The sequence below is a fragment of the Oncorhynchus mykiss genome, chromosome 8, assembly GCF_057628025.1.
Source record: "Oncorhynchus mykiss isolate SJ-2025 chromosome 8, ASM5762802v1, whole genome shotgun sequence".
Classification (NCBI taxonomy): domain Eukaryota; kingdom Metazoa; phylum Chordata; class Actinopteri; order Salmoniformes; family Salmonidae; genus Oncorhynchus; species Oncorhynchus mykiss.
Genome location: NC_143029.1, coordinates 57,558,413 through 57,586,213, shown reverse-complemented (window position 1 = coordinate 57,586,213; position 27,801 = coordinate 57,558,413). Strand labels below are relative to the sequence as shown.

The 27,801-nt window shown below is 43.5% G+C and overlaps 1 protein-coding gene across 1 annotated transcript; it reads left to right on the top strand.

Moving 5' to 3' along the window:
- The first annotated feature begins 4,725 nt into the window (after positions 1-4,725).
- LOC110530179 (phospholipid phosphatase-related protein type 4) lies at positions 4,726-27,801 on the top strand. Its single transcript, XM_021613047.3, has 7 exons — positions 4,726-5,336; positions 11,563-11,748; positions 15,590-15,719; positions 15,917-16,115; positions 17,611-17,668; positions 18,414-18,587; positions 20,233-27,801. Exons 1-7 carry the CDS (start codon positions 5,259-5,261, stop codon positions 21,856-21,858), a joined length of 2,451 nt encoding a protein of 816 aa, XP_021468722.3. The 5' UTR covers positions 4,726-5,258; the 3' UTR covers positions 21,859-27,801.

The window sequence follows — 27,801 nt, the reverse complement described above, 5'->3', positions numbered from 1 at the left end:
GTTAGTGATGGCTGTTTAGCAGTCTGATTGCCTTGAGATAGAAGCTGTTTTTCAGTCTCTCGGGTCCCAGCTTTGATGCACCTTTACAGACCTCGCCTTCTGGATGGTAACGGTGTGAACAGGCAGTGGCTTGGGTGGTTGTTGTCCTTGATGACCTTTTTGGGTCTAGGGTGGACGGTAAGGTGGAGGTGATATGATCCTTGACTAGTCTATCAAAGCACTTCATGATGACAGAAGTGAGTGCTACGGGGCGGTAGTCATTTAGTTCAGATATCTTTGCCTTCTTTGGTACAGGAACAATGGTAGCCATCTTGAAGCATGTGGGGACAACAGACTGGGATAGGTAGCGATTGAATATGTCCGTAAACACACCAGCCAGCTGGTCTGCGCATGCTCTGAAGACGCGGCTAAGAAGGTCATCTGGGCCAGCAGCCTTGCGAGGGTTAACACGTTTAAATGTTTTACTCACATCGGCCACGGAGAAGGAGAGGGGGGGGCACAGACCTTGTTAGAGGCCTCGACGGTGGCACTGTATTATCCTCAAAGCGGGCAAAGAATGTGTTTAGTTTATCTGTAAGCGTGACGTCGGTGTCCGTCACGTGGCTGGTTTTCTTTTTGTAGTCCATGATTTCCTGGAGACCCTGCCACATACGTCTCATGTCTGAGCCGTTGAATTGCGACTCCACTTTGTCACTGTACCGGCATTTTGCTTGTTTGATTGCCTTGTGGAGGGAATAACTACACTGTTTATATTCAGCCACATTCTCATACCTCTTTCCATAGTTAAATGCGGTGGTTCGCGCTTTCAGTTTTGCGCGCATTCCATTGATCAGTATGTTGATCAACACATACAGTAGGATCCTGCACAAGCACTATTCGTCATGGTGAACAGCTGGTGTGTGATGCCTAATATTAAAGAAGTCTTGAGGTATTGTTCGCCTGAGGTAGAGTACCTCATGATATGCTGTCGACTATACTATCTACCAAGAGAGTTCTCATCTGTATTATTCGTAGCCGTCTATTTACCACCACAAAGCGAAGATGGCACTAAGACCGCTCTCAACCAACTCTGTAAGGCCATAAGCAAAGAAGAAAATGCTCACCCAGAAGCGGCGCTCTTAGTGGCCGGGGACTTTAATGCAGGCAAACTTAAATCAGTTTTACCACATTTTTAACAGCATGTCACATGTGCAACCAGGGGGAAAAAATCCTACACCACCTTTACTCCACACACAGAGATACATACAAAGCTCTCCCCTGCCCTCCATTTGGCAAATCTAACCACAATTCTATCCTTCTGATTCCTGCTTACAAGCAAAAACTAAAGCAGGAAGTACCAGTGACTCGCTTAATACGGAAGTGGTCAGATGACGCAGATGCTACACTACAGGACTGTTTTGCTAGCACAGACTGGAATATGTTCCGGGATTCATGCAATGGCATTGAGGAGTACACCACCTCAGTCATCGGCTTCATCAATAAGTGCATCGATGACGTCGTCCCCACAGTGAATGTATGTACACATCCCAACCAGAAGCCATGGATTACAGGCAACATCCGCATCGACCTAAATGCTAGAGCTGCCACTTTCAAGGAGCGGGACACTAATCCAGACGCTTATAAGAAATCCTGCTATGCCCTCAGACAAACCATCAAACAAGCAAAGCGTCAATACAGGACTAAGATTGAATCCTACTACACCGGCTCTGACACTTGTCGGATGTGGCAGGGCTTGAAAACTATTACTGACTACAAAGGGAAACCCAGACGCAAGCTGCCCAGTGACGCTAGCCTGCCAGATGAGCTAAATGCCTTTTATGCTCGCTTCGAGGCAAGCAACACTAAAGCATGCACGAGAGCACCAGCTGTTCTGGATGACTGTGTGATAACGCTCTCGGTAGCCGATGTGAACAAAACCTTTAAACTCTCCCTCAATGTGAGCAAGACAAATGAGCTGATCGTGGACTACAGGAAAAGGTGTTAACATTGACGGGGCTGTAGTGGAGCAGGTCGAGAGTTTCAAGTTCCTTGGTGTCCACATCACCAACAAACTATCATGGTCCAAACATACCAAGACAGTTGTGAAGAGGGCACAACAAAAACTTTTCCCCCTCAGGAGACTAAAAAGATTTGGCATGGGCCCCCAGATCCTCAAAAGGTTCTACAGCTGCACAATCGAGAGCATACTGACCGGTTGCATCACCGCCAGTATGGCAACTGCTCAGCATCTGACCGTAAGGCAATACAGAGGGTAGTGCGAACGGCCCAGTACATCACTGGAGCCAAGCTTCCTGCCATCCAGGACCTATATAACAGGCTGTGTCAGAGGAAAGCCCATAAAATTGTCAGAGACTCCAGTCACCAATGTTATAGACTGTTTACTCTGCTACCACACGGCAAGCAATACCGGAGCCCCAAGTCTAGGACTAAAAAGGCTCCGCAACAGCTTCTATCCCTAAGGCATGAGACTGCTGAACAATTCATAAAAATCGCCACCGGACAATTTACATTTACACCCTCCCTCTTGTACACTGCTGCTACTTGCTGTGTGTTTGTTCTCTATGCATAGTCACTTCGCCCCCACCTAAATGTACAGATTACCTCAACTAGCCTGTACCCCTGCACACTGACTCGTACCGGTGCCCCCTGTATATAGCCTCGTTATTGTTATTCTTATTGTGTTACTTTTAAAAAAAGACCCCCTTTTTGAGGTATCCAATTGTTAGTAGTTACTATCTTGTCTCATTGCTACAACTCCCGTACGGGCTCGGGAGAGACAAAGGTCGAAAGCCATACGTCCCCCGAAACACAACCCAACCAAGCCGCACTGCTTCTTAACACAGCACGCATCCAACCCGGAAGCCAGCCGCACCAATGTGTTGGAGGAAACACCATGCACCTGGCGACCTGGTTAGCGTGCACTGCGCCCGGCCCACCACAGAGGTCAATGGTGCACGATGAGACAAGGATATCCCTACCGGCCAAACCCTCCCTAACCCGGACGACGCTAGGCCAATTGTGTGTTGCCCCATGGACCTCCCAGTCGCAGCCGGCTGCCGCCTGGGCGCGAACCCAGGGTCTCTGGTGGCACAGACCACTGCGCCACCCGGGAGGCCTTATTTTGTTACTTTTTATTATTACTTTTTATTTTAGTCTACTTGGTAAATATTTTATTCTTCTTGAACTGCACTGTTGGTTAAGGGCTTGTAGCAAACATTTCACGGTAAAGTCTACCGTTGTTGTATTCGGCGCATGTGGCAAATAAAGTTTGGACTACGATGGATACACATTACATTGAAGATATCACTATCTCAAATTGCTAATCTTACAATAAAGTGTGAAATTAATGATTTTTAATCTAAAAAGCTAATGAAGTGTCTAGTCATGCGTGTTTGTTTGAGTAGCCTACCATTAACACCTATTTGGCTCCCATTTAACAAAGGGAGTTGGGAAGGCATGCATCTGCCTGCCTGCCAGCTTGCCAGCCTGGCTGTGGTGGATATTCTGAGCTGTGAGTGTGTAGGTGTTAATTAAGGACCTTGCATGTTTAACAGCACACCATTGGCAATGTTCCAATACCATTTAATAACACTATTTACTATATAATCACTGACAGTTATAAAGACTGGAATTTACCTTTATAATATAACTTTTAGTTAGGGCCCCTGGATTTTTCCTGACCATGTGACTTGACCATGAAAAACTCAGGGTGCTCGGGAGTGTTTGTAGTTTATCATAAGGATAAAGAGTTTTTCCTGGTCAACTCATGTCTCAGGGCAATATTTATCAGGTCGTTTCAAATAATTGGTCATCAAGGGATGTTACTAAGGTAGTGAGGAAAGGAGGCTGTTCAAAACAATTGGGACGCAACCTTCCCTTTTATTGTAATATTCAAGCTCTAACACTAGATGGCGGAAGTTACCAGCTCTGAATTGTGCACACGAGGTGAAACACATCCCACCCCAAACATTTTTTAAGACTATGGCCTTGGTTAATCCGTTTTGAATCTGATATCTAAAAGTCATTGAAGAATGAGTTCAAATTTGGTTGTTTGTTGGGTTGTTGCCCTTTTCGTTTGCATACATCTGTTGTAATAACTGTAATAACATTAGAATGTCTGGTGTTTACATTGAAGGGTGAGGAAAACAAACATTTACTTGGGAGTGTCTTCCTGAATAAAGCTGAAATTACACTTACAAAACGATACCATGATACAACTGTCACCACAACCACCACATAAGAACAAATGGAAAATAAAATGGTAAGAAAAGTATTAGAATTTACTGACCACGTGAAGGAGTTAACAAAGCTGGAGCTGAGGGTTTAAATCCCATGCTCGGTGGCACAATTCAGCTAACTGCCCCAGTATTCACTAAATTGGCATAAGAAATGGAAGATGTCAGGAATCTCTCACCCAAAGATATTGTGTGGAATAACAAACAAGCGAAAACCAGCTAACGTGACTGGATTGGAAAGCATTCTGCATAAAAGGAAACACACAAGGAAAGTTGAGGATGTTTTTGTGTTGTACAGCAACGAAGTTAGAGGTGGGTATTTGTATGTGTCTGTCTGTCTGCCTGAATCTCTCTCTTCAAGACCCTTAGGCTACTATAGCAAAATATGCATAAAAGGCTTAGGTGATCTATCTATTACCAGTAGCCTAGATATGCAACTCTGCCTCAATTCCCCTCTGCAATGATTACATGTATTTTGTGTTCAATGACAGATGTTTACATGAAAATTAACAATGAGTGCAGAGCTAGAGGGTCTACAATCGTTATATGTGTAGCACGTACACACACACGCTTCCAAAGCACCGTGTATTCATTCGGGTGTGCGCGTACTTCCATGCGTGCCACCCGTGTGAAAAATAGGTTTTTAGCACATTGGTCTGACGTCACTTGCATCGATCTTTTTGCATTTTCCTTCTCGTTGCACGTCGTTGTTGTCACTTGCAAAATATTCAATACTCTCAAGGAATACAATGCAATATTTGGATCATGTTTTTCCCACTAGATATCTAAATACTCACAACATTTTTATTTTACCATTCGGTTTTGCGGTTTGCTTCGATAGTGATTTGGTGCGCGAGTGACTGGCTGCAGTGGAGCCGTTCATTCAACACAAGCGCGACACTTGGCGATGAAGCTGAAACCACCAGCTACAGAAGCGTAATCTCTTACATTGCCAAAATTACGGGCGGAATTAAATACAACTCTCTGTCTCCGGCCTCTCAAAGGAGAGACAGGAGGTTCATCATGTCTGCTAAAGAGAGACTAAAAGGGAAGGTGACCAAAGACAGCGTCACCTTGCTGCCTTGTTTCTATTTCGTTGAGGTAGGTGAGTTTTACCATTCCGCGACAGCTCCAATGCGCATTGAACCGCTGGCGCTGGAGTAGCCTAGAGAAACAATGTGTTTTGAATGAATATGCGGTGACTGACAGCGGAAATGTAACGAAATACAGCTGTATCATATTTTATGCACAACACCACATTGCCTACAGGTAGCCGCGCAGAATGTGTGGCAGTCACGGCGGCACTGTGTATTGGTATGGCAGTCACGTTGAAGGCTAGGATGAATGATGAGGCGGCCCTGAAATTACTTATTCAAGGTTAACGAGCTGGCGGTGGGGACTATCTTCATGTCTTTCTGTCATGTGTCATATAACAGATTCATACAGTAGCCAATCAACTGAAGTGTTGAACATGACAAACCATAAATCATTTCACTCTCATCTGAATAGTCACATCACTCTTGTTTCATATCTGTTTCATTGCTCATATAACTCAACACCCACATCATTTAGAGAGTGTTCATAAAAACTAGTTGGACTATGCAAAAATGACTCAAAGAATTAAACATGTTTAGCCTTGTTTGTTTTCTCCCAAGCAGGGATCATGAATATTAATATGCCATGCCAGTTTATACAGGCCTACTGTTTTAAACAGCCTGTTACACCCATGTCAAATATTCATGTAGCCAAGGGTTGATTCATTCATTAGCATTTTGTGTGATTCGAGGCCTAATCGTCAGAAAGGTAGTAATGGTACCTGCTGAATCTGGGAGTTCTCCATGATGGTGAAGACTGCTGTGTAGTTACAAAGCATTACTGTGGGTTTAGTGACGCTCCACCAAATATGTAGGCCATGTTTTACATTCATTATAGATCGATTGATGATTAACTATAGATGATTACCTGAAAAAAAACATCAGGTTGGTCTTTGAAATAATGGATTTTAGAATCAGAATCCAAATAGACATCATACAGAATATACAATATCGGAACACTAACCATAAAACATAAAACTCTAGAGTGTATTATAGGCTGATAACAGTGGGAATATACAATTTACAGATGGGAAATATCTAAATAAGCAGAGTTGCCTTGGCGAATACAGTATACAGTGTTGGGCCATTGCAATAGAGTGCAGATTGGTATTCGAGGTCGTTGATGACAAGGTGCAGTAATCGGCCCAATGCAAAGTCACTTAATCCCTATGAGCCTGATGGCCGGTTGATGAGGGCCACCGCAGGGGAGAAACTGTTCAGGTGGCAGGCGGTTTTGGTCATGAGTCTTTGAGAGATGGGGTGTCCGGGGTGGGCGGCGTCGGCGATGATCTGACCCACACGCTTACTTGTCCTGGAGGCGTGCAGGTCCTTGATGGAAGGCAGGTGACAACCGGTGACCTCCGCAGACCAGACGATGCGCTGCTGTTTGCCCTTGCAGCGGGTAGACGCAGATCCAAACCAGACGGTGATAGAAGAGGTGAGGATGGACTCCTTTGGTCACGTTTTCCCCCTATACTAGGCTATATGGCCTGGTTCTTGGATGGACACATTGGAGAGGGCTAGATCCCCATATTAAGTTGAACAAGCTTTCTCATGGGGCTTCTAAAGTACAGGCAGGAGGGCTGTAATGCAAACATGTCGTTGAGATGCAGAGGTTCCCTTCACTTTGTCCGTCAAGCAGATGGAAGTCAACACTGACTTCTTTGGTTTCAGTCACTATTGGAAATATATGCCCTATGGATATGAGTTGAGGATGAACAACATAAATGTCCTGCTAACTTGTGAGTTGGATGTGGCTCTGACTGTTTAACTGGCCACAACTCCATATTAAGAAGGTCTTTGTAATGTTTGGTATGCTCAGTGTATGTCTGGATTGGAGAATATGTGGGCCGTGCAGGCTTAAAGGCCCAGTGCCTTTAAGCACTGATGTTGGAGTTAGAGCTGTTTAAAAAGACCGCCTGAAATTTCAGCCTGTTTTGGCTGGGTGGACTTTTGGCCTGCCTGGTGACATCACCTGGAGTTAATAATATTTATATTATGCTATGTTATTATGCTGCTTTTCTGTTCTTCCTGATCATTTATTGCACCCGCCTGGTGTCCCAGGTCTAAATCGGTCCCTGATTAGAGGGGTACAATGGAAAAAAAGGCAGTGGAACTGGCTTCGAGGTCCAGGGTTGAGTTTGAGGGATGTAGGGGATCTAGTTTCACGCGTGTCTTTTATGGCTGCTACGTTAGGTTAGTTCAATAGTTCATTCCATTCTATACCATTCCATACCATTCTTGGAAGCAGTGACTGTAGTGGATGGCAATGCTAGTTTTGACCAAATGTGGGTTGCCTTCTCCATCCCCATAAATGCACAACATGTCTGATATCAGTAAAAAGTCAGTGGAAAGGTGAGTAAAAAATAAGATTAGAGTAATGAAAATGGAGAACCACACAGTGGTACAGAGTATCTCATTTTAGCACCATGGAGAGTTCTCTGCTCCAGCCTCTATTTCTTCCTCGGTTCATTTCTCTTTAGCCGATGTCGACTGTGTTTACTATGCTTGAGTAAGCATAAAGACGGGATATGAAGAACGGCTAACTCTTGTCTATGTGTGACATCAACAAGAAGGATTGCCCTGGGTAAGAGAGAGAGAGAAAAGAGAGAGAGAGAGAGAGAGTGAGTGATCATTGTAATATAAAAGTGTCATACCATGGGACTTAAATCACTGCCCTGGTGGCCCAGCCTGCTCTACCATGGGATTGAATAGAAGGGAATATCCACTGAAAAACAAAAAGTTATATCTCTACCACAACAACAAAAAAATCATTAGAAAAAGTGGAAACATGTAAAGTGTAATCCACAAACTCAATTGATGTATAATATGTTGGTCAAAGGTATGGCGACTATTTATTCAGAGCCACGGTAAGGAAAGAAAAATGTGGCTGATAAACCATTGGTCGCTCGACCGGGGAAACTGTATTATTCTAACATAAATATTCAATGTGACACTGCATTTTTAAAATTTGCCCTTGGGCGGGGAACAACCCACTGCCCCTCCTTCAGTCGATTTACATCGATGCTCCTTTACGATCGCTTAAGGACAGGCAAGATAATCGTGCAGATCATCGTTTAGTTAAGTTCTTTATGGAGCTCAATTAGTCAATTAACTGGTGGCATCATAGCGAGCAGAGAGCCTACACAGAACCTGGATTGCAGTAATCGAACAGATGCAGGAACAGACTTGCACGGTAAGCTCTTATTAAACGAGCATGAGGTTGCAAAGTGCTATCAGTATGGTGGGCAACCAGGCAGCACAGCTCCTCAGGTGTTTGTTTGCGATTAGCTTTATACCCATCATTTTTTGGCAACTGTAAGATGCTTCGGAAATGAATGCATGTGGATGGATTGGATTGTGATGAACAATACGGTAGAAATTCTGGCACTGTGGCTTATAGGCCTACTCTATATATCTCTTCATCATCATTCATGTTATGGAAGGGGCTCAGTTGCTTCAATGGTCCTGTGACAACGCGGCTTGCCTTGCGTCCATCTACCCTACCTATTTATTACTAGCGTTAAGCTAAATATTATTCAACATTGTTGTGTTTGAAGAAATGTGCCGCTTCATTCACCTTTGCTTCTGTGTTTGTTTGGTTATACTGTCATGTCAATAACGTCTCACACACGAGCAGATGGTTTAAGATACGTTTCACAGTTCTCAGTTCACATGGTCCACGTTTAGCTATCATTAAAAGTAATAAATTACTCACTTTAGATATGTATATACATTTTTTATTGTATTTTTTTAGCCCTTTTTCGCCCCAGTTTGTAGTTACAATCTTGTCCCATCGCTGCAACTCCGTACGGACTCGGGAGAGACAAAGGTCGAGATCCATGCGTCCTCCGAAACACGACCCCGCCAAGCCACACTGACACACTGCTCGCTTATTGAAACACTGCTCGCTTAACCCCGGAACCCAGCCGCACCAATGTGTCGGAGGAAACACCGTACAGCTGGTGACCCGAGGTCAGTGTGCATGCTCCCGGCCCACCACAAGGAGTCGCTAGAGCGCAAGGGGACAAGAACATCCCTGGCCGGACAAACCCTCCCCTAACCCGGACGACGCTGGGCCCATTGTGCACTGCCTCATCGGTCTCCCGGTCGCAACACAGCCCGGGATCGAACCCAGATCTCTAGAGACCCCTCTAGGACTGAAATTCAGTGCCTTATATCGCTGCGCCACTCGGGAGGCCACATATATATATATATATATATATATATATATATATATATATATATATATATATATATATATATATATATATATATATATATATATATATATATATATATATATATATATTTATATATATTTATATATATTTTTACATGCAGCAATTTTGTGAAATCATACAACAATTAATGTGTACTAGAGTGATAGAAAAATAACAGGAGCTAAAACAAGTATTCACTGAATACCACATTAGAATGTTGACAGGAAGAAATGTTCTAAGGAATGTTCCCTATTGTAGATCACTTTGATAGTGGTTGTCTGAACAGGAGAGTGGGAGGCTGGGTATCATGAATCATATTGTGAACCCATCCAAGAGACTGCTGCATTCCCAGTCACCTCAACTCATCCTCAGACATCAAGTGGGATTTGGGGACCTTTCAATCATCATGGCCTGTTTACCAATGGCATTATCAATTGAAACTCGAAACGTGAGCTTGCAGCAGCCTTTTAGAGATGTTAATTGTGACATTGTTTCCCCCATGTCCAATGTGTGCTTCCGATCCTAGGGGGAGGCAATGTGCCGCATTGGATGCCCATTCACATTGCCTCGTGTGGTGGTGCCACATTTTGGAGCAGGGGTTTAGTTTCTCTCTGTTGAGTACGTAAATGTACGGCCTCTGTATTGTTTCGGGCTTAGGGATTGTATGCTATTATTAGAAAGTGTAAATACTGTGATGTATTTTCAGAAAGATAATGTCACCTCTGTAGAAGTGAGTTGGTATGACCCATTCCAGGTAGGAGAGTTACCAACTAGGATACATGTTTTGACAGTTTGTTTCAGACCTTCAAGGGCTGGAGGAAATGGGTAGACCGCGAAAAATTTATCTGCGTTGTCCCTCTGCGATAGTAATGATGCTTGTTATGTGTGCAGCTTTAAGGTAAAGCAGCTGTCGGACACTGAAGTGTTTACCAGACAGTTACACACACACACACACACACCGATCCTGTATTCGTACGAGTCCCTCCTACTACAGTAACACCCCCACCAACAGAGAATGGTTGCTCTCACTGGTGTTACATCTGTAAATGCCATCACAGCCTCTGAAGATGCCTTTGGTCAGCGGTAAAAAGATAAACATTTCCCCTCAAATGTATTTTCCTTTGAAATGCTACGCTTCCATATATATATTTGTTTGGTTAATCAATAGTCCTCACGCATCCTCAGCAGCCTGCGTGCTATGCCATTCTGTTGCTGTTGTAATAATGTGTCATCCCCACTGCAAGGGGTACATGGAAACCGCCTGTGTGATTTCTGGAGAAACACATTTCTCACGGAGCTCTTGGGTTGTTCTGAAGTGGAGTGCACTACGAAGGAAGAATTCATGGGAAATCTACCCCATTGTAATCGCTGTGCTTTCATAAACCGCTCGTTTTGTGTTCTCCATGTTCACAGTTCGTGTTGTTGTGTTGGTTCTGTATGCACTATGCGGTGTGGTACACAGTGCTGTTGTGCTTGGGTAACAGATGGTTATCAACAAAGTGCTAGGCGGTAAATCTCTTAAGACTGTGGAATTCTGTCGGGATCCAATCACTCTTTAGCGCAATGGTGTTTCATATCAAACCAGTTATCATCATTGTATTCTCTATGTTTCTTAGTTTGCTAAATGAAGTCGCTAATTGGAAACAGGGGCCCCTTTGTGGCCCTGTCTGGAAGAGCATTGCTGTTTAAAAAGGCTAATATCTCAGTGCTCAGGAAGGATGTCATTTTGAAGAATAGTGGGTTTTATTTTGGTTGGCTTGTCCGACAGGGCTCTTATAGTAGTTTGCTTTCTGTCTGCTGCCTGCCATATGTTATCATGACAGCTTCTAACCTTTTCCCCCCTCTCTGTCTCTCATTTCTCTCTCTCCTCTCTTTCTGAAACATCTGCCTATTGCCCTCCTCTGTTTAATCTCTCTCTTTCTCTTTCTGTCTTCCTCTATCCTCCTCTCAACCTCATCTCTCTTCCCTACCATTCCCCTCTCCCCCTCCCTCCCCACTCTCTCCCTCCAGCTCCCAATCATGGCTTCCTCTGTGGTCAGCCTGTATTTCCTGGAGCTGACCGACGTGTTCAAACCGGTGCGGTTGGGCTACAGCTGCAATGACCGCAGTCTGAGTATGCCCTACATCAGGCCCGCTGAGGAAGTCATCCCTTTCCTCATGCTCTTCAGCCTGGCCTTCGCTGGACCTACAGCTACGGTCAGTATAACCACAAACCTCATTCCCTCGCTCCCTATTGGTTGCCTGAAGGGTCTAGCATCATAGCCTGTTTCCAGATCTGTTTTTGGCGTCTTACCAACTCCTAGTCACGCCAAACAATGACCATAGAAGTTGGAAAGACAGTACGATCAGATCTGGGACCAAGCTAGTGGCATCAGTGTGCTCTTCAATTTACTTTCATTCCGGTGTTAGCTGAACTCACAGTCAGTGTTCAACCAAATGTATTCTTACGGGATCACTTCTTAGGGTTTAGGGCCTGTGCTGGAAAACTCACTCGGTCCTGGTTTACTCACTGTGTGTGTGCTTAGTCCCCCTCTAAGGGTTCCATATTCAGATTGTCAGCTAAATTCACTCTTCATGTTTCATTTCTAAGGGCTTACTCACGGCCAGCATGCCCTTAATCTCAGTGTGTTCCCTCCTAAGGGTTCCTCCACATTTCAGTAGTCACATATGGTTTATTCATGCTGAATGAGAGTTCAGGGAGAATCCAACGGGCTTACTTACACTGTCTGAGGTTCACTTCAAAAAGGTATGCCTTTTCATATCTTAGCATGCTCATTTACCTAGACTTACTATATCAGAAGGGTTTTCTCCCAACGGTATGTCACAATGTGTTTACTCATGCAGATGAATTCACTCCTAGGCTGTAGGATCACTTCTAAGGGTTCACTCACCCAGAAGTGTACACTCCCTAGGTTTTTTTCCCCCTTTACAGTGGATTTACTTTTAGGGTCTAGTAAAGAATAGGTTTTCATTGTTTTCAAATGTAATATCTCACTCTTCCAAAAGTGTTCTGTCTTTGGGCTTGTAAGGGTTTCAAGTGCCATCACTTTGCTAAAGGTCTTGGTTTTGGAATTGTTTCTTCCATAAAGATAACATCTATGGTGTTCTATCTATCGTCTCTTCTCTATATTAGACACTGCTCGTGTGAGAAAACAACAGACCTGAAGGTGTCCGCCATACAGTTTCCCATGGACCTTTTATGGAAAGTGTTGGCCTACACGTTCCAAAACATCTTCAGATTTCTCTGGTGAATAATTGCGTGTTATATTCATACAATCCTTAGCATCACTCTGCTGCTGCTGCTCTCTCTATGGTCCTCAGCAAAAATTCCCCTGACAGCATCTCGCTCGGCGACACATTCTCTTTCTCTCTTTCGGCTGTTATCACCTAGGCAACCTGCGGGGTGTTGTGCTTCTTGCGGTGTCATGCTTTGTCTCTCAGACCCATACAGTTTGGCTGGCGCTGTCAGCTTCTATTGGACTATTGCCCACCTAGGGCCACTGGCTGAACATCAACACAGACAGACAGGCAGGCAGGCAGACAGACAGACAGACAGACAGACAGACAGACAGACAGACAGACAGACAGACAGACAGACAGACAGACAGACAGACAGACAGACAGACAGACAGACAGACAGACAGACAGACAGACATCTCTCTGGTCCTGTGGTGATTTTTTGTTGTTGTTAAAGCCCTATAGTATCCTACTGCATGCTTTATTTAACAGGGCCCTTGGGGTGCTTAGAATGGCAGTTGGTTACAATAAAGCATAGCCATGATAAGGCCAAATATTGTTATAGGTGAAATTCACCTGCTAAAACCATTTATGGATTTTATAATACAGCTTTCCACTGAAGGGTTTTCTTGTGTTTTTTTAATACGTGCATGACTTGGTCTCGAGGTGGAAGCACACAGAGGAATCTACACCTGGTTTCTCTATTTAGGTTTCTTCTACTTTAGCTACATGACTACATTTATCGGACTATGTTACCAGCTTTGCAGTCCAAAATTAATATGGTTCAGATACTAAGCTGTGACTTGTACTGATGTTATTTTTTTTAAAGAAGTAGGTCACTATACATCTTAAGTATTATATACAAAAACTACAAGACGGCCATATAAGCATACAACAAATATTTTCAGTACAATGGCTAATGAGTCCGCCTCTAGCAACATGGTCTATGATGGTTAATGCAACTCCCTATCTCCCTCCTTGAGTCATTAACTTCATATTATCCCCCTTGTTTGAGATAAATCATATATATAGATTCTATAACATCAATATTCTGTAGCAGGAGATTATTGATGGACTATAAATCCTGCCTATTTAATTTGTTCCCACTCGCTGATCCTCTCATCATTAAAGTAAATGCAGGCAATAATGTATTTAATGTCATGTTCCTCCTACTGTGCCGAACGCACACTTTACATTATACAGTATAGGCTATACTGTAGTAATTGCTCCTAGAATGGACAATTGTAAACCGTTATAGAACGTTTAACCAATTTGACAACGGGTATTCATTTATTTAGAGGGCATGCCTGTGTAGCATGAATGTATCTCACTCTTCTAGAAGTGTTTTGCCCTTGGGCTTTTAAGGGTTCAAGTGTCATCATTTATTGGTTATGTTTGAAATGTGTATTTTGTCCAATGTCTTCTTTGTTGAAATTCCATTTTTTTTTTATGGGTGATTCTTCTGCCAAAACAAATTTCACCCCTTTAGGATTCTGTTTTCTACCACGACTTTTACAATTTGGAGATTGAACACACTTTTCCAGTGTTTCACACATACACATTCACAAATGTGTTGTGTGTATGTGTTCATTATTATTATTATTATTTGTTTTGAATAATTTTTGTAGGGGCTTTAATATTGCAAATAGATTGTGGCTTCAATCATTGTACAGTAATTGTCTGCATTCTTTCCAATCCCCCACATATATATTTTTTAACAAATATAAATATTATTTTAAATATGTACAGTGCATTCAGAAAGTATTCAGATCCCTACACTTTTTTCAACATTTTATTTTTGGGAAACGGTTATTGTGATTCATCCTATACTGTTCCGAACATCATTACCTCTTAGCAACAGATGTGGGATACATACACACACTCTCCCCACCCTTCCCCCACAAACAACCACAAGCTCAGATGTTCAACAGTTGTTCCATCCTCGAACCCAACTCAAGAGAAGACTTGACGTGCGAATGCATATACAGTCGCAGCTGTTTGAGAAGGCATGCAACATTGAGCAAGAATGGGGAGGTTTTCAAGTCCTAGCTGAAGGAGCTCGGATACACCCCTTTCCCCTGAAACACACGCACGCTGGTCCCCCGTTGTGACCATTTTCCCAAGCATCTCTGAGCATCTCACATTCTGTATGTGTTCATACATAATTGAAGTTATCCCCTGGAGTTTTCTCCATGTCGATGTTTTCCTCTTTCTCATACAGTCTGTCATTGTATGGTGTTTCCCACCTGTTCTCATGGAGTAGATATTTCCCCCCGCTGCTTAGATGGTTCAACCCAGATGTACAGTGTTTCCCCAACAGGGTAATTTGTTTCTCACCCCGCAGGTGAGAGAGTACGTGCCAGCTGTCGTGGGGAGTTTCCCACGCGGGTCCTGTGGTTTGTCCCAGCTGTGGTCCTGTGTAGTAGCCAATCTCTACCTTAGCATGGCACTGGGAGCCGTGGAAGGTGTCAGACTGTAGTAGCTGCCTCTCAGGCAGCCAGTTAGTGTAGCTGCCTCAAAGGCATGTAGTTATTTTAGCTGCCTCAGGTGGTGGAGCAGCCCTGCATTCACTTTAGCCATCTCTCCTTCACTAACAGATGCTGCTATCCACTGAGATTATGAATACATTATCTGTCAGTGTTACCTAATACATTTCTAGTCAATTCAGGAGCAATCCTATGAATAAATTATTTGGTCCAATTATTCAACATACAGAAACTGAACTAGGATGGACCCCAAACCTGGTCTGTGTTAATTAAACCCTCCCTCTGTCTGTCCTTTCTGTCGAATCTCTTCTTAGATAATGATAGGAGAAGGTATCCTGTATTGCTGTCTGTCTAGGAAAAAGACTGGGGTCAAAACAGAGGCCAATATCAATGCAGCCGGCTGCAATTTCAACTCGTACATACGGCGTGCTGTTCGGTTTGTTGGTAAGTTTTGGTATTTTCTCAATTGCGAGGTCTTGAAAACATAATGGCGGTATCTAACTTCACAACACTGACACAGCTGTGTAGTGAACACCCACATTTTCTACATAGTGTTTTGTCTTGTCTTTTGGTGATTAGCTGAGTAATACCTCCCTTGCTCTCCCACTTCCTGCCCCCTCCCCCCCCCATCACTCTACCAGGGGTCCATGTATTTGGACTGTGCCTGACGGCTCTCATCACTGATATCATCCAGCTGTCGACGGGCTACCACGCCCCATACTTCCTGACAGTGTGTAAACCCAATTACACCACGCTCAACTTGACCTGTGACGACAGCTCCTTCATCACAGAGGACTTCTGTTCTGGGGGAGCAGACCCAGCCGTCATCGACGCTGGCAGGTCAGAGTGCTGATCTAGGATCACGTTTGCCATTTAGATCATAATTAAAGATTAGGACTGGTGGAGGGGAACATTGTCCTAGATTTGAAGGGGAAACGTAGGAGAAACTTCACCCTGGAGTTTGTAAACACAGGCACTGAAATTGTGCACTGCAAGTGGCACGCAACGTCGTCTATAGTGGGCCGCCACAGATGGTCATTAGCATATCTCTCCAATGTAGTATATACAGAAGTTTCACACATTATTACAGCGAACACCTTTCCCAGCCAGTAAACCAACAACATGCCTACTGTACATCTATCTGTTGTTCATATACTCTACATTGGAAAGCTATGTTACGAAATGCTAATTTGCAATGTTAAGAATAGCGCTAGCTTGCTAAACAACACCCACACTAGCCTCTACCTCAGGAGTGACTCACCACCAGTCTGAGGCATTAGTTTGTTAAAGGCACTTAAAGGAAATAATCACCCATTTTAAATGTTATATCGGCCTGCTTGAACGGCAACACATGTAGCTCGGATACACATGAAAACATGAAATGACCCTGGGAATTGATAGGACATCGCTCAGAGAAGCACAAATACAATATAACATAAAAAAATGGGTGAATCTTCTTTACTTTAATGTCTCCACTCTCTCCACCAAGTTGCTTAACTTAATAAATACTGTGTCTGACTCACTGTACAATGTAGCTGTCCTAGCTACGGTCTGCCGGTACAGAAATAAAAAGAGAGCAAGGAGAACCGGAGATGCTGTTCCTACAGCCCACTCAGTTCATCCCGGTGCACTTACGAAACAGGGAATGTGTGGCAGATCTGCCTGAACCCACACACAGACCATTGCAACTGAGTATTTCACAGCTATCATTTTCAGCTCTTACCGAGGCTGTCAGTTTCTGTTTACTCAATATGCGGAATCTGTACTGTGTGTATTCTGTTCTGTCCAGCCTCTCAGGAAGGGAAGTAGGCCTGTGCACATCTGCATGGAGATAGGCCCCTTTGTAATCCTTGTTAGAAGGTCCCTCAGTTGTCAGATTAAACATTGTTGATTTTCTTAGGATTAGCATATGTTTCAAGTCCTTTAAGGGTGCAGTTTTTGTATTGTATAAATGATGTAGGCTATGGAATACTTTAATAGGCAAGTGAGTCTGGAGGAGGACCATAGATGAATGACGGCTACAGCACAGTAGGTATGTGCTGCTCCTGAAGTCTGATTGTCCGTCATTTTTAATAAAGTGAATTAACAGCTGTTTGTTGACTTTATTCCTCGGTGGCAAGCTAATGCAGGCTAGGGATGTGACAATAACTCGCAATGCTAATGCTCAAACTGCTCAAAATATGGTCAGTGATTTGTGGGGCAAATATAACCAACTCATTGCTGTGGCAAATCGATCACGGGTTGCGCCCTTCACGGTGGATCTCCCTTCAGTCCGTCTCACCGTCTCTCAAGCGGAAGATAAAAAAATGACCGTCTCCCTCTCCTGTCGTTCCAGGAAGTCCTTTCCCTCGCAGCATGCCACTCTGGCCGCCTTCGCTGCTGTCTACGTCTCTGTAAGTAATCCAGCTACAAGCACACATACACACACACACACAGACGTACACACACACACACACATCCTTCTCCGCAGCCTAAGGCCTCTCTACAAACAAGAACAATTTGTCGAATCCATAATGCAACTGGATATATGGTAAATAGATAACTGTATAGACGATAGCTGAATTATTAGCTGTACGGCATCCATAGTAGGAACTCGCCAGTTGTCAGACAAAACTCCCTGGCTGTGGCCGAAATCTGTCTTGCCTGCTACTTACTAAAACGGCATACTACATACTGCATACTACATACTCATACTACATACTACATACTATTTAGAACATACTGTTTGGTAAAACTGAATGCAGTATGCAACAAATAACAGCATACTATATAATACATCTATACTGTGAAGGCATCATCTAATGTGCAATTGTTATCGGTCATTCGTTCATTTTTGTAGAGCGAGTCCCATATTCTGATTATCAGCTGTTGTCAATCGCACGTGGATCTGAAAAGACGATCCTCTTCCTCTATAGTGTGCAGACAATTCTACTAGATAATTAACCGAAATGAGTATGACATCCTGGCATTTAAAGAATGCATATACTTTAAAAGTTTATATTTTCGCATACCCAAAATGCCTACTATTTAGAATGTAAGTATGGTGAGTTTTCCGACAAAACTTCCACAGTTGTCAGTTGGCGACTTCCTAATATGGATGCCTGAGTAATGGCACACTGAGTCTCCTCTCTCCTCCAGATGTACTTCAACGCTACGCTGACGGACTCCTCCAAGCTGCTGAAGCCCCTGCTGGTCTTCACCTTCATTATGGGTGGCATCATCTGTGGCCTGACCCGCATCATCCAGTTCAAGAACCACGCCATCGACGTCTACTGTGGCTTCCTCATCGGAGGCGGGATCGCCGTCTACCTGGTGAGATGCTCTAGTAGATCTCTAGTTGATCACTGATCTTCTAGGTCTTGGTCCGGGGAGACTAACTGGTGACACTCGACGACTGTAGATCTGGGTCTGCGTATGGAAGAGAACCCTATCCCCTATAAAGTGCACTACTTTTTCTGGCCAAAAGAAGTGCACTATATAGGGAATAATGTGCCATTTCGGACACTCCAGGCTCTTGGTCCTGGAGACTGACAAGAGGTGCAGGTTTTTGTTCCAGTCCATGTTGTAACACACCTCATTCACCTTGTAAATTAAATAACATGCCAAATTGATTTAGTTGAATTAGGTGTGTAAGTATCATGATGGAACAAAAGCCTGCATACCCGGTGGGTCACCTGGACCAGGATTGAAGAACATTGATCTGAAGATTCATCTCATTGAAGCCATTCTTTCTAATACTAGAGCACACCTCTGATATAGCTAGCCTCTCATCTCCTTCTGGCATTTTAGAAAAAATAAGGTGCTATCTAGAAGCTAAAACAGTTCTTCGACTGTTCCCATAGGAGAAACCTTTGAAGAACTATTTTAGGTTCCAGGTAGAACCCTTTTGTTTCCAGGTAGAACCCTTTTGTGTTCCATGCAGAGCTCTTTCCACTGAGGGTTCTACATGGAACCCAAAATAGTTCTAACTTGAAATAAAAAGAGTTCTACCTAGAACCGAAAGGTTCTCCGATGGGGACAGCCAAAGAACCCTTTTGGAACCATTTTTTTCTAAGAGTGGAGCCTCTAGGAAAAGGTGCAACTGTCTGTCTGTATATTGATGGATGTAATGAATAGTGGCATGTTTTGCTAGCTTGTTTGTTGAGTCTGTGGTGCTTTTGTAAATAGGGTTCCAGAAATCCAATTACCGGCATGCTGAACAGAGCAGGATGCACTAGTTTTGAGCAATATGATTCATGCTGTTGTATGAGGGTGTCAATGTTTCAACATTTTTCAAATACTGTTGGCTATAATTAGGCTACATGGTAATGGATATGTCACCAAAATGAAATGTGCATTGAATTAGCTTAATGGGCAGCATCAGAAATACATAACATGATTACGATTGGTAAAGATACTGTGCATTTGCTCAAATCCTTTTCAGCAATATGCGACAAAATATTGGATTTTCATGGTACTGGATCATGGACATGTATAAATAACAGACATGCACATCCCACAAACATTCATGTCACACCACCTACACCCACCCACACAATATCCTCACATTGAGGAATATTAAATCAGAAGTGCTTGAGGCTATGATGTGGCTATGATCGTGCCACTGACAATTTACCACGACAGTAATGCAGTTGGCTGCTGCATTATCTATGACTCAGTGACTAAGACATGTCACATGACCAGTGGCACACCAAATCCACTGACACAATCGTGCAGACCTCATGTTGAACGAATGGCTCTTTGCCCTTGCTTGTTTTTTTAAAAATGTTTTTTGTCTTACATATGTTCACTGAATGATGCTTGATTGTGTACTAATGTCTGTCTACAGACGCCTAAGACAATTTTAGACAGTTTATAGGTAGATACAGATATATTAGGTATAGATAGGTAGGTAGAGGTAGCTCAGGATTGTAGTTCAACCTATAAAGAATGCTGTCATGGTCTGTCCTCCCTTCAGGGTCTGTATGCAGTGGGTAACTTTCAGCCTACTCGGGACACGTCCAGACAGCAGCCCCAGCCTCCCCCGCTCCGTGAGCCCCCCAGGAGCAACACCGTGCCCAACGTCAGCCAGAGCGCAGGGCGCCACCTGCAGCCCAACAGCCTCAACAGCATGAACAGCCTGAACAGCATCAGCACCACCGATAGCCTCACCGCCGCCCGTCCCGCGACCCTCCTGACCCGGGTCCCCTCCTGCCGCGAGTCCAGCTCCCTGAACAACCTGAAGAGGGCCAGTGCTGATGTGGAGTGCATCACCTCGTCAAGCACGCTGTGTAAACAGGACAGCCTGGTGACCTTTAACAGTAGCACGTTACCCAGGTCGCACGGCGGCTCGCTCCCCGAAGAGCACCGGGTCCCGCGCCGCCACGCGAGCATCCACGCCTCCATGGACTCCACGCGCTCCAAGCAGCTGCTGTCGCAGTGGAAGAGCAAGAACGAGAACCGCAAGTTCTCACTGCAGGTGATGGACAGTGGGGTGGTGGTGGGACGCCACCATTCAACATCCTCCTCCTCCTCGCCCCAGAGGACCATGGAGCTGAGGTGCAGCTCTGAGCCGTCCGCCATGGGCCTGGAGGCGGAGCTCCGTGCTCAGGGCCACATCCCCGCCCAGTACATGAAGCTGGCAGCTAGCATCGTGCCGCTGTCCAACCACCTCCCCCACAATGGGGGCAGCAGCGGCCTGGCCGCGGGGGCCCGCGTCTCCATCCAGTCCCGGCCAGGCTCCTCCCAGCTGGTCCACATCCCCGAGGAGACCCAGGAGCACAACAGCAGCACCTCCACCAGGGAGGATGAGGATGACGAGGACAGAGAGGATAGCTATGTCGGCGGTGGGATCCCTGGCGGAGGAGGCTCGGCGCGCTCCAAGTGGCTGAAAGTGGCCAAAGAGGGCGCCCTGTGCAGGACTAATAGCCTAACTAACCAGCCGCGCATCATGCAGGTCATCACCGTGTCCAAGCAGCAGGGTCTACTCCAGCACGGCAGCCCCAAGAGCTCTGAGGACGGTAGCGTGGTCAGCTGCACAGGCTCCATCCATTACAAGGCCCTGACAGACCAGGAGCCGGGCCAGGGCATCGTAAGGGTGGAGGCCCACCCGGAAAACAAGCCTGTGATCAAGCCTCCGGACGGCAGTGGCTCCTGGAGGTGGAAGCCGCAGGAGCAACGGGGTAGCATCCGCCAGTCCTTTGAGCTCAACGACCTCAACCGCGACTCGGAGAGCTGCGACTCGCTCAAGGACGGCTACGGCTCCATCGACGGGAGGATGAGTCAGACGGGTACGGACACCGGCAGCGAGCGGGGAGGGGGTCACCCCTACATGCACCACCCACACTACCACCACCACCACCACCACCCCCACCAGGGCATCACCACCATCCGTGTGACCCCTGTGGAGGGACTAAGTGGAGTGGGCAGCGAGGCCGCCTCCGAGACCCTTTCCATCGCCTCCAGTCGGGAGTCCACCCTGCGGAGGAAGGGCAAAATCATCCTGCTCCCGGATAGAGGTCCAAGTCCGGACAACTCCAGGAACTATTTCAAAGGTGCCTCCCAAACACCGCCCCCCACCCTGGGTCTGGCGTATAGGGAGTGAACAGCTGCACAGTCAGCACTTATTCTTACCATTCCCCCTTACTGCCCATGTGGTGGTCCTATCTGTCCCCCCCCCATGAGTGGCCTTCTACACTGGATCTAGTCTGGACCTCACAACAAGACCAATGAGAACATTCAGCTCATAAACGGCTGTATATTATCAAACCCGTCATGGATTCAGTGGAGTTAGCTGGGCTGGATAAATTGTCCTATGGTCATATAGTTCATTAGAGCTATCTTAGTGTGTCTGGTCCAGGAAGGCCACTGTACAGTACATAGGGGTTTCTCCATTACTCAATAATCTGATCCTTCTTCATTTTTCGCAGTTGTTTTACTGTTAGACCTGGTTTGATAGGACCGGGGCTACCTTTATTGCTGTGTGTTCTTTGAGAAAATGAAACTATAGCACGCACAATAATCCTTTAAGAATGCAGGAGACGCTGGATAATCGCCACAAGGTCATTTTGCGCACACTTTTCAACCCTCCTTTCATTACATTAACTTTGATCCATTTGAGAAGCACAACTTCTAACTCTTTTTATATAGTGGCTAAAGTGGTTTGAACTAGGAATTTGATACTATTTTGTTATCACCCGGCAAGAGCCTTCGATGGCAATAAACCGTGCAAGTTGTTTATTAAGGGTGCGTTCGTAAATTCTCTCCCGAGTGCCAGAGGGTGCTCTGAGTGCGTTCGTAAATTCAGAGCGTTGTCAGATTGTCTGTTTGTACATTCAGAGCGTTTCACTCTCGGAGCGTTCAGAGCGCACACTGAACGCTCTGGCCGAGGAGTAGAGTTGGCAGTCAACGGCAGTCAATCACCCAAGCTAACTGGCTAAAGTTAGCTAGCTTGCTAGCTACTTCCAGACATAAATGAGAGAACAGCTCACTCTGACCATTTTACTCACCCTAGCAGAGCTGGTTAGGCTGTTTATGTTATCCAGAGCGTTGATGACTGTAACTGTGCTGCTGGCAACAATTTAGTAACGCTTTTTTTTGCCTATGTTTACTGATACTGGCCATATTCAACAGCTGTTGAGCGTTCATAAATTCATCAGTAATTCTGCTCTCTGGCACACTCTGACGAGAGTGCTCTGAAATCTGAGTAGATAGCCAGAGTGAATTTTATGAACGCACCCAAAGTTGATAGACATGATGTTTTGTAGGCTTTTTCCATTGACGATCTGTTCTCTTTCTCAGCATATTAATATCCCTGTGTAATGTGACTGTCATAGTGTGTTGCACTGCATAGCAACTGCATAGTAAATGCATAGCAACTCTAGAGGTGCTTTTCATAATACAACTTTCATACATATAGTGCTCTGACAATTGTGAAAATAAATGTTTCTATTTTTTTGCTATGTACTGTACATATTTATAGTACTCTGATTGTGCTGACAACAATATTCACATGTCCTCATTTGCTTTTTGCTAATTATTGATAGTCTATTTTACCAGAGATGTGTTTATTGTTGTTTTTGGAACTTTAGCAGGATATGCATTGATTTGGCAGGTGATTTATAAAAGAGCGATGTTTTGAGAAATCACCAAATGTTATCACTGGGGTTAGAAATCCCAGTAACTCTCCCAAAATCCCCAGGTTTTTCAGAAGTCGTGAGTGGATATCCTTCTGACGCTGGGATTCTTACAACCAGGATTTCTGGAAAACAGTATATCATGCTTTCTTTTTTTTTTGCTCACAGTGGTATACAGTGGCAAATACTGTATATTAATAGATGAACAGGGGCAGTGCATACAGTGTGTAAGATAATTGATTAGTAGGGGCAGTGGGTTAACTATGTAAGATAATTTATTAGTAGGGGCAGTGGGTTAACTATGTAAGATAATTGCTTACTAGGAGCCTTAATTTAAAAAAACATTTCTTAAAGATGGGAAATTCAAGAAGGACTTTGAGTCTTTGTGTCCTTTGTTGCCTTTAAAATAAGTATACTAATAAGTATTCGCTGTTTTGATAAATATTTTGATAAAGTACCCTTTTTCCTATCAGCTCATATAGCCAACTAAAATCTATAACTGCTGTACATGTTGTGAATGCTACTCACTTTGCACTCAACTCATTTTCAAGTAAATGGATCTATTGATGAGTGCCATAAAAAGGAAACCACTCTCGGGAGAGGCTTCACTTCCCAACCCATTGCTATGCGCACACCAATTGGTCTAATTATCCGGTTGATTTTCCAGATTGGACAATGTGACAGCCAAGCCTGTACTGTGGACTTTGGTTGTACTGTTAGATTAAATTAAATCATACATTCGTCTCCCTTGGGCTATAATGTACAGTGTACGAGTCACGACTGAATCCCTGTTTATAGCTGGTTCTAACATGCGTCCTTTCTTGATCTTGTTCACATTCTGACTGTGCATTGTGATTGGATAGTGATCAGATCTTTCAGCCCACATCCGGAGGTAGTCAGGTACACATAGGTGGTCAGGCACACAAGTATAGACAGATGTGGACAGTTCAACCATTTTAAATCATCGTTATCTCGCCCTTTAAAATCATTGACAGATGTCAATATGTGTCTTAAAATAAATCAATATTTTTTTGAAAGAATAGCAGTCAAATAATTTACATACAGGGAGGAACCAGGAAATCTGGTACCAATGCAGACACAGTGGACGGATTAGGCTTTTCACATCGGATATTTTTCAGAGGTGATCTGATTTGTCAAAAGACCAATTTGTGAAACAAAGATCAGAACTGGGCTACCTGTGTAAATGCAGCCTTTGAGACATTTTAATACCACATTAGATGCATTTCTGAAAATGTGGGCACAATCAGAGTGTGGGCAAGACCAGCACTAAGAACGCATGTTAGCGCCAGGTATAAACAAGTCTTGAGAGACGAGGTTGTATAATGCCAATACCATCCCTCTCCCTCCCACAAGAGGAATAGTAAACAAGTGAGTCATAATCGGTCGAAAGCAAGTTTATTATAGTAAACTAAAACTGAAACCAAAACTAATCATGAAAAAACAATTTAGTAAAACAAAATTAACAAACCTGTTTGAAAAACTAAAACTATACTGAAACTATTATCTTTGACTCCAAAACTAACTAAAATAAAGCATCATGAATTGTGTCCAGTTTTATATTTTTTATTTTTTTACAAACAAATTGGGTGGTAAATGCGTCCAGGAGATGGCGACGTTTCAAATAGGCCTAGCTTGTGAATCGCTACAGAGAGGAAGAGGCGAAGCGAGAGACTTGAATCTACCCCAAAATCTGTCCATGTGGAAAAAAACAGACAGAAGCAGAGGAAGTGGGGATTTATTTGTATGCAGCTGTCAAATTTGGTCAAAACACATTTGAATTGCTAATTTGCTGTGTGAGGCTTATTTGATCGAATAGCCGTAATGTTTATATTGTTAAGTGGACTCACGTGGAATTCCGACAACTTTGAGAAAAACAATTTTGCAGTGATGAAAAAAGTACCCAGTAGTCATACTTGAGTAAAAGTAAAGATACCTTGATAGAAAATGACTCAAATGACTCAGTGAAATGGTGGTGGATCTTTGATGTTATGGGGCTATTTTGCTTTCACTGGTCCTGCGACCCTTGTTAAGGTCAACGGCTTCATGGCATCATTTAGCCAAAAGCCTGGTTGTCTCTGCCAGGATGCTGAAACTTGGCCACAAGTGGATCTTCCAGCAAGACAATTACCCCAAGCACACATCAAAATCCAGAAAGATGCAGTCCATAAGCACAGACAAAAAATATCAAGGATCTGGAAGGATTCTGTATGGAGGAATGGTCTGAGGTCCCTCCCGATGTGTTCTCCAACTCATAAAATATTTGAGAAAAAGGATCAGTGTCATAATCTTCGAACACTATCACTAGCTAAAAATAGTCTAGGTATTCTTACATGTACAGTACTACTAAATGTAAAAAGCACTGGTGTAAACATACTCTAGAGAAAGTTTCCTATCACCGTATGTTTTGCTATTCCAGATCTTTCGCCATTCCTTTTTTTTTACATTGAGATTGATTTAATAATTTCTAATAATTTTATTGAATAATTTAAAACTAACCTATGACCTTAAAAGTCACCTTATGTATAACTGCCTCCCAGTTGCAAGAAGACGACATCCCAAAAAAACACCCCCAAAAAACTATGCAACACAAATGGCTCCTAGCCTCCCATGCATGCTGTCTGTCCCTAACACTAAAACTGAAACTAAGGGCTCTATTAAATCCATAGCGCTGAAGATCCGCTATATAGCGTGATTGACAATTTAAGGCAACGTTCCCCGCGGGCGCGGCGACTGCATTCACTGTAAACGTTGCATATGTCGGCTCAATCGGAAATGACCTTTACATTTTAACGTGGATCTTCGGCGACACTCTGGCGATACGGATTGAATCCAGCACTAAATAATATCAAAACAAAATATAAATATTTTTATACAACTCAAAACTAAATCAAAACTAACAAATCAGGTCGGAAAACGAACTGAAACTAAGCTGAATTTCAAATAAAAATGTCAAAACTAATAGAAATAAAAGTGAATATAAACACACAACTATTACAACCTTGATCTAAAGTACAGAAGTGAAAAAATAACATTACTTTCACTACCACTGGTTAGTGGCACTGTAACTATCACACCTGATCTATATGTGTGTGACATGCTGCCACTGAACAAGACTATTGTTCAAGGACAAATAATCAATGATTTATATCCAGTTTGTTGTGTACAAAGGTAGAACCATTCAGCAATCTATAAATGTAAGTAGGGCGTGTATAGTACGTATATTATAGTAGGCTGATACCTTTACAAAACTGTGCCAAGAGCTTACTGCACATATACAGCAGGGGTCTCAAAGCCATTTCGCCGGGGACCACGTTCTCTTTCAACGAGGTTAAATCAAGGTCAGACCGCATTAAATACGTGTGTGGCCCGTGGGCCGCCAGTTTGAGACCCCTGACATGAGTGTTATGCGTAAAGAACACTATCTACTTATGAAGTAACATGAGATATCTACCACAGTATCATTTTTTAAATTTTTTTTTTTACAGTGGTCATGATATGTCAGTCGCATTTGGATTGCCAAGATAAGGAATGTAATTCAGTTTGTTTGTGTCTGTACACAATATGAACGTAAGATGTATTAAATGAAGATGTTGTTAAAAATGTCCATCGATAATCACGTTTTTTTTGTGTGTGTGTGTGTGTGTTTTTCTTTTCAGTGACACTGAATTGATATTATATAAATATTCTACATATTTTTTATGTCTCAAAGGGTATATTGGAAGCGACAGCTTAAGGGGAAAATGTTTCATATTTGCCTGTGTACTTTCATGATGGCTTTAAACTGTGGTCATATCTGCATGGTCATTTTGATATGTACTGTATCTAAAGGCTTATTTTTTTGTATATGACACCTTTTGAAAGTTCTGGCTGGTACCTTGATTTATACCTACTCAATTGATCAATCAATCAACCAATTGATTAACTCTGAATTATTTCTATCACTGTAAATACAATATTTGTAACTTTGCCATGCAGACAATGTTGTTAGGAAAGCATATCTACAGAAATAAAATCATGTTTGGCAGAAGATGTTTTGATGTTCAATAGACTGAGGATGCATTTGTACAGAGTTGAGATTATAGAAATGGAATCTATAATAATCTAGTCATTCTATTTCTATGGTCGAACTGACAGTTGGCTTTATTATACATCTGCAACGTTGGCCTGTGCACATTCAGAACAGATGTGGTGATTGGCAGATAGCTTTGTGGCTAGCGAAACAGAAGCCTCAGTCAGAAGTCGCTCTTATTTAGAGGGTCGAATTCCTATCATTGTGTATAATGATACCACCAGACATACTCTGTATTCCACATTCTAAATACACTCTGTATTTCACTATTCTATGGAGTTGACTATGTCTAAATATTGAAATAAATGTTTGATTATCAAAC

Coding starts and splice junctions, on each gene's coding strand:
- LOC110530179 (XM_021613047.3), top strand. CDS start 5,259: ATGTCTGCTAAAGAGAGACTAAAAGGGAAGGTGACCAAAGACAGCGTC. Junction 5,337..11,562: donor CTTGTTTCTATTTCGTTGAG/GTAGGTGAGTTT, acceptor CTCTCCCTCCAG/CTCCCAATCATGGCTTCCTC. Junction 15,720..15,916: donor GCGTGCTGTTCGGTTTGTTG/GTAAGTTTTGGT, acceptor TCACTCTACCAG/GGGTCCATGTATTTGGACTG.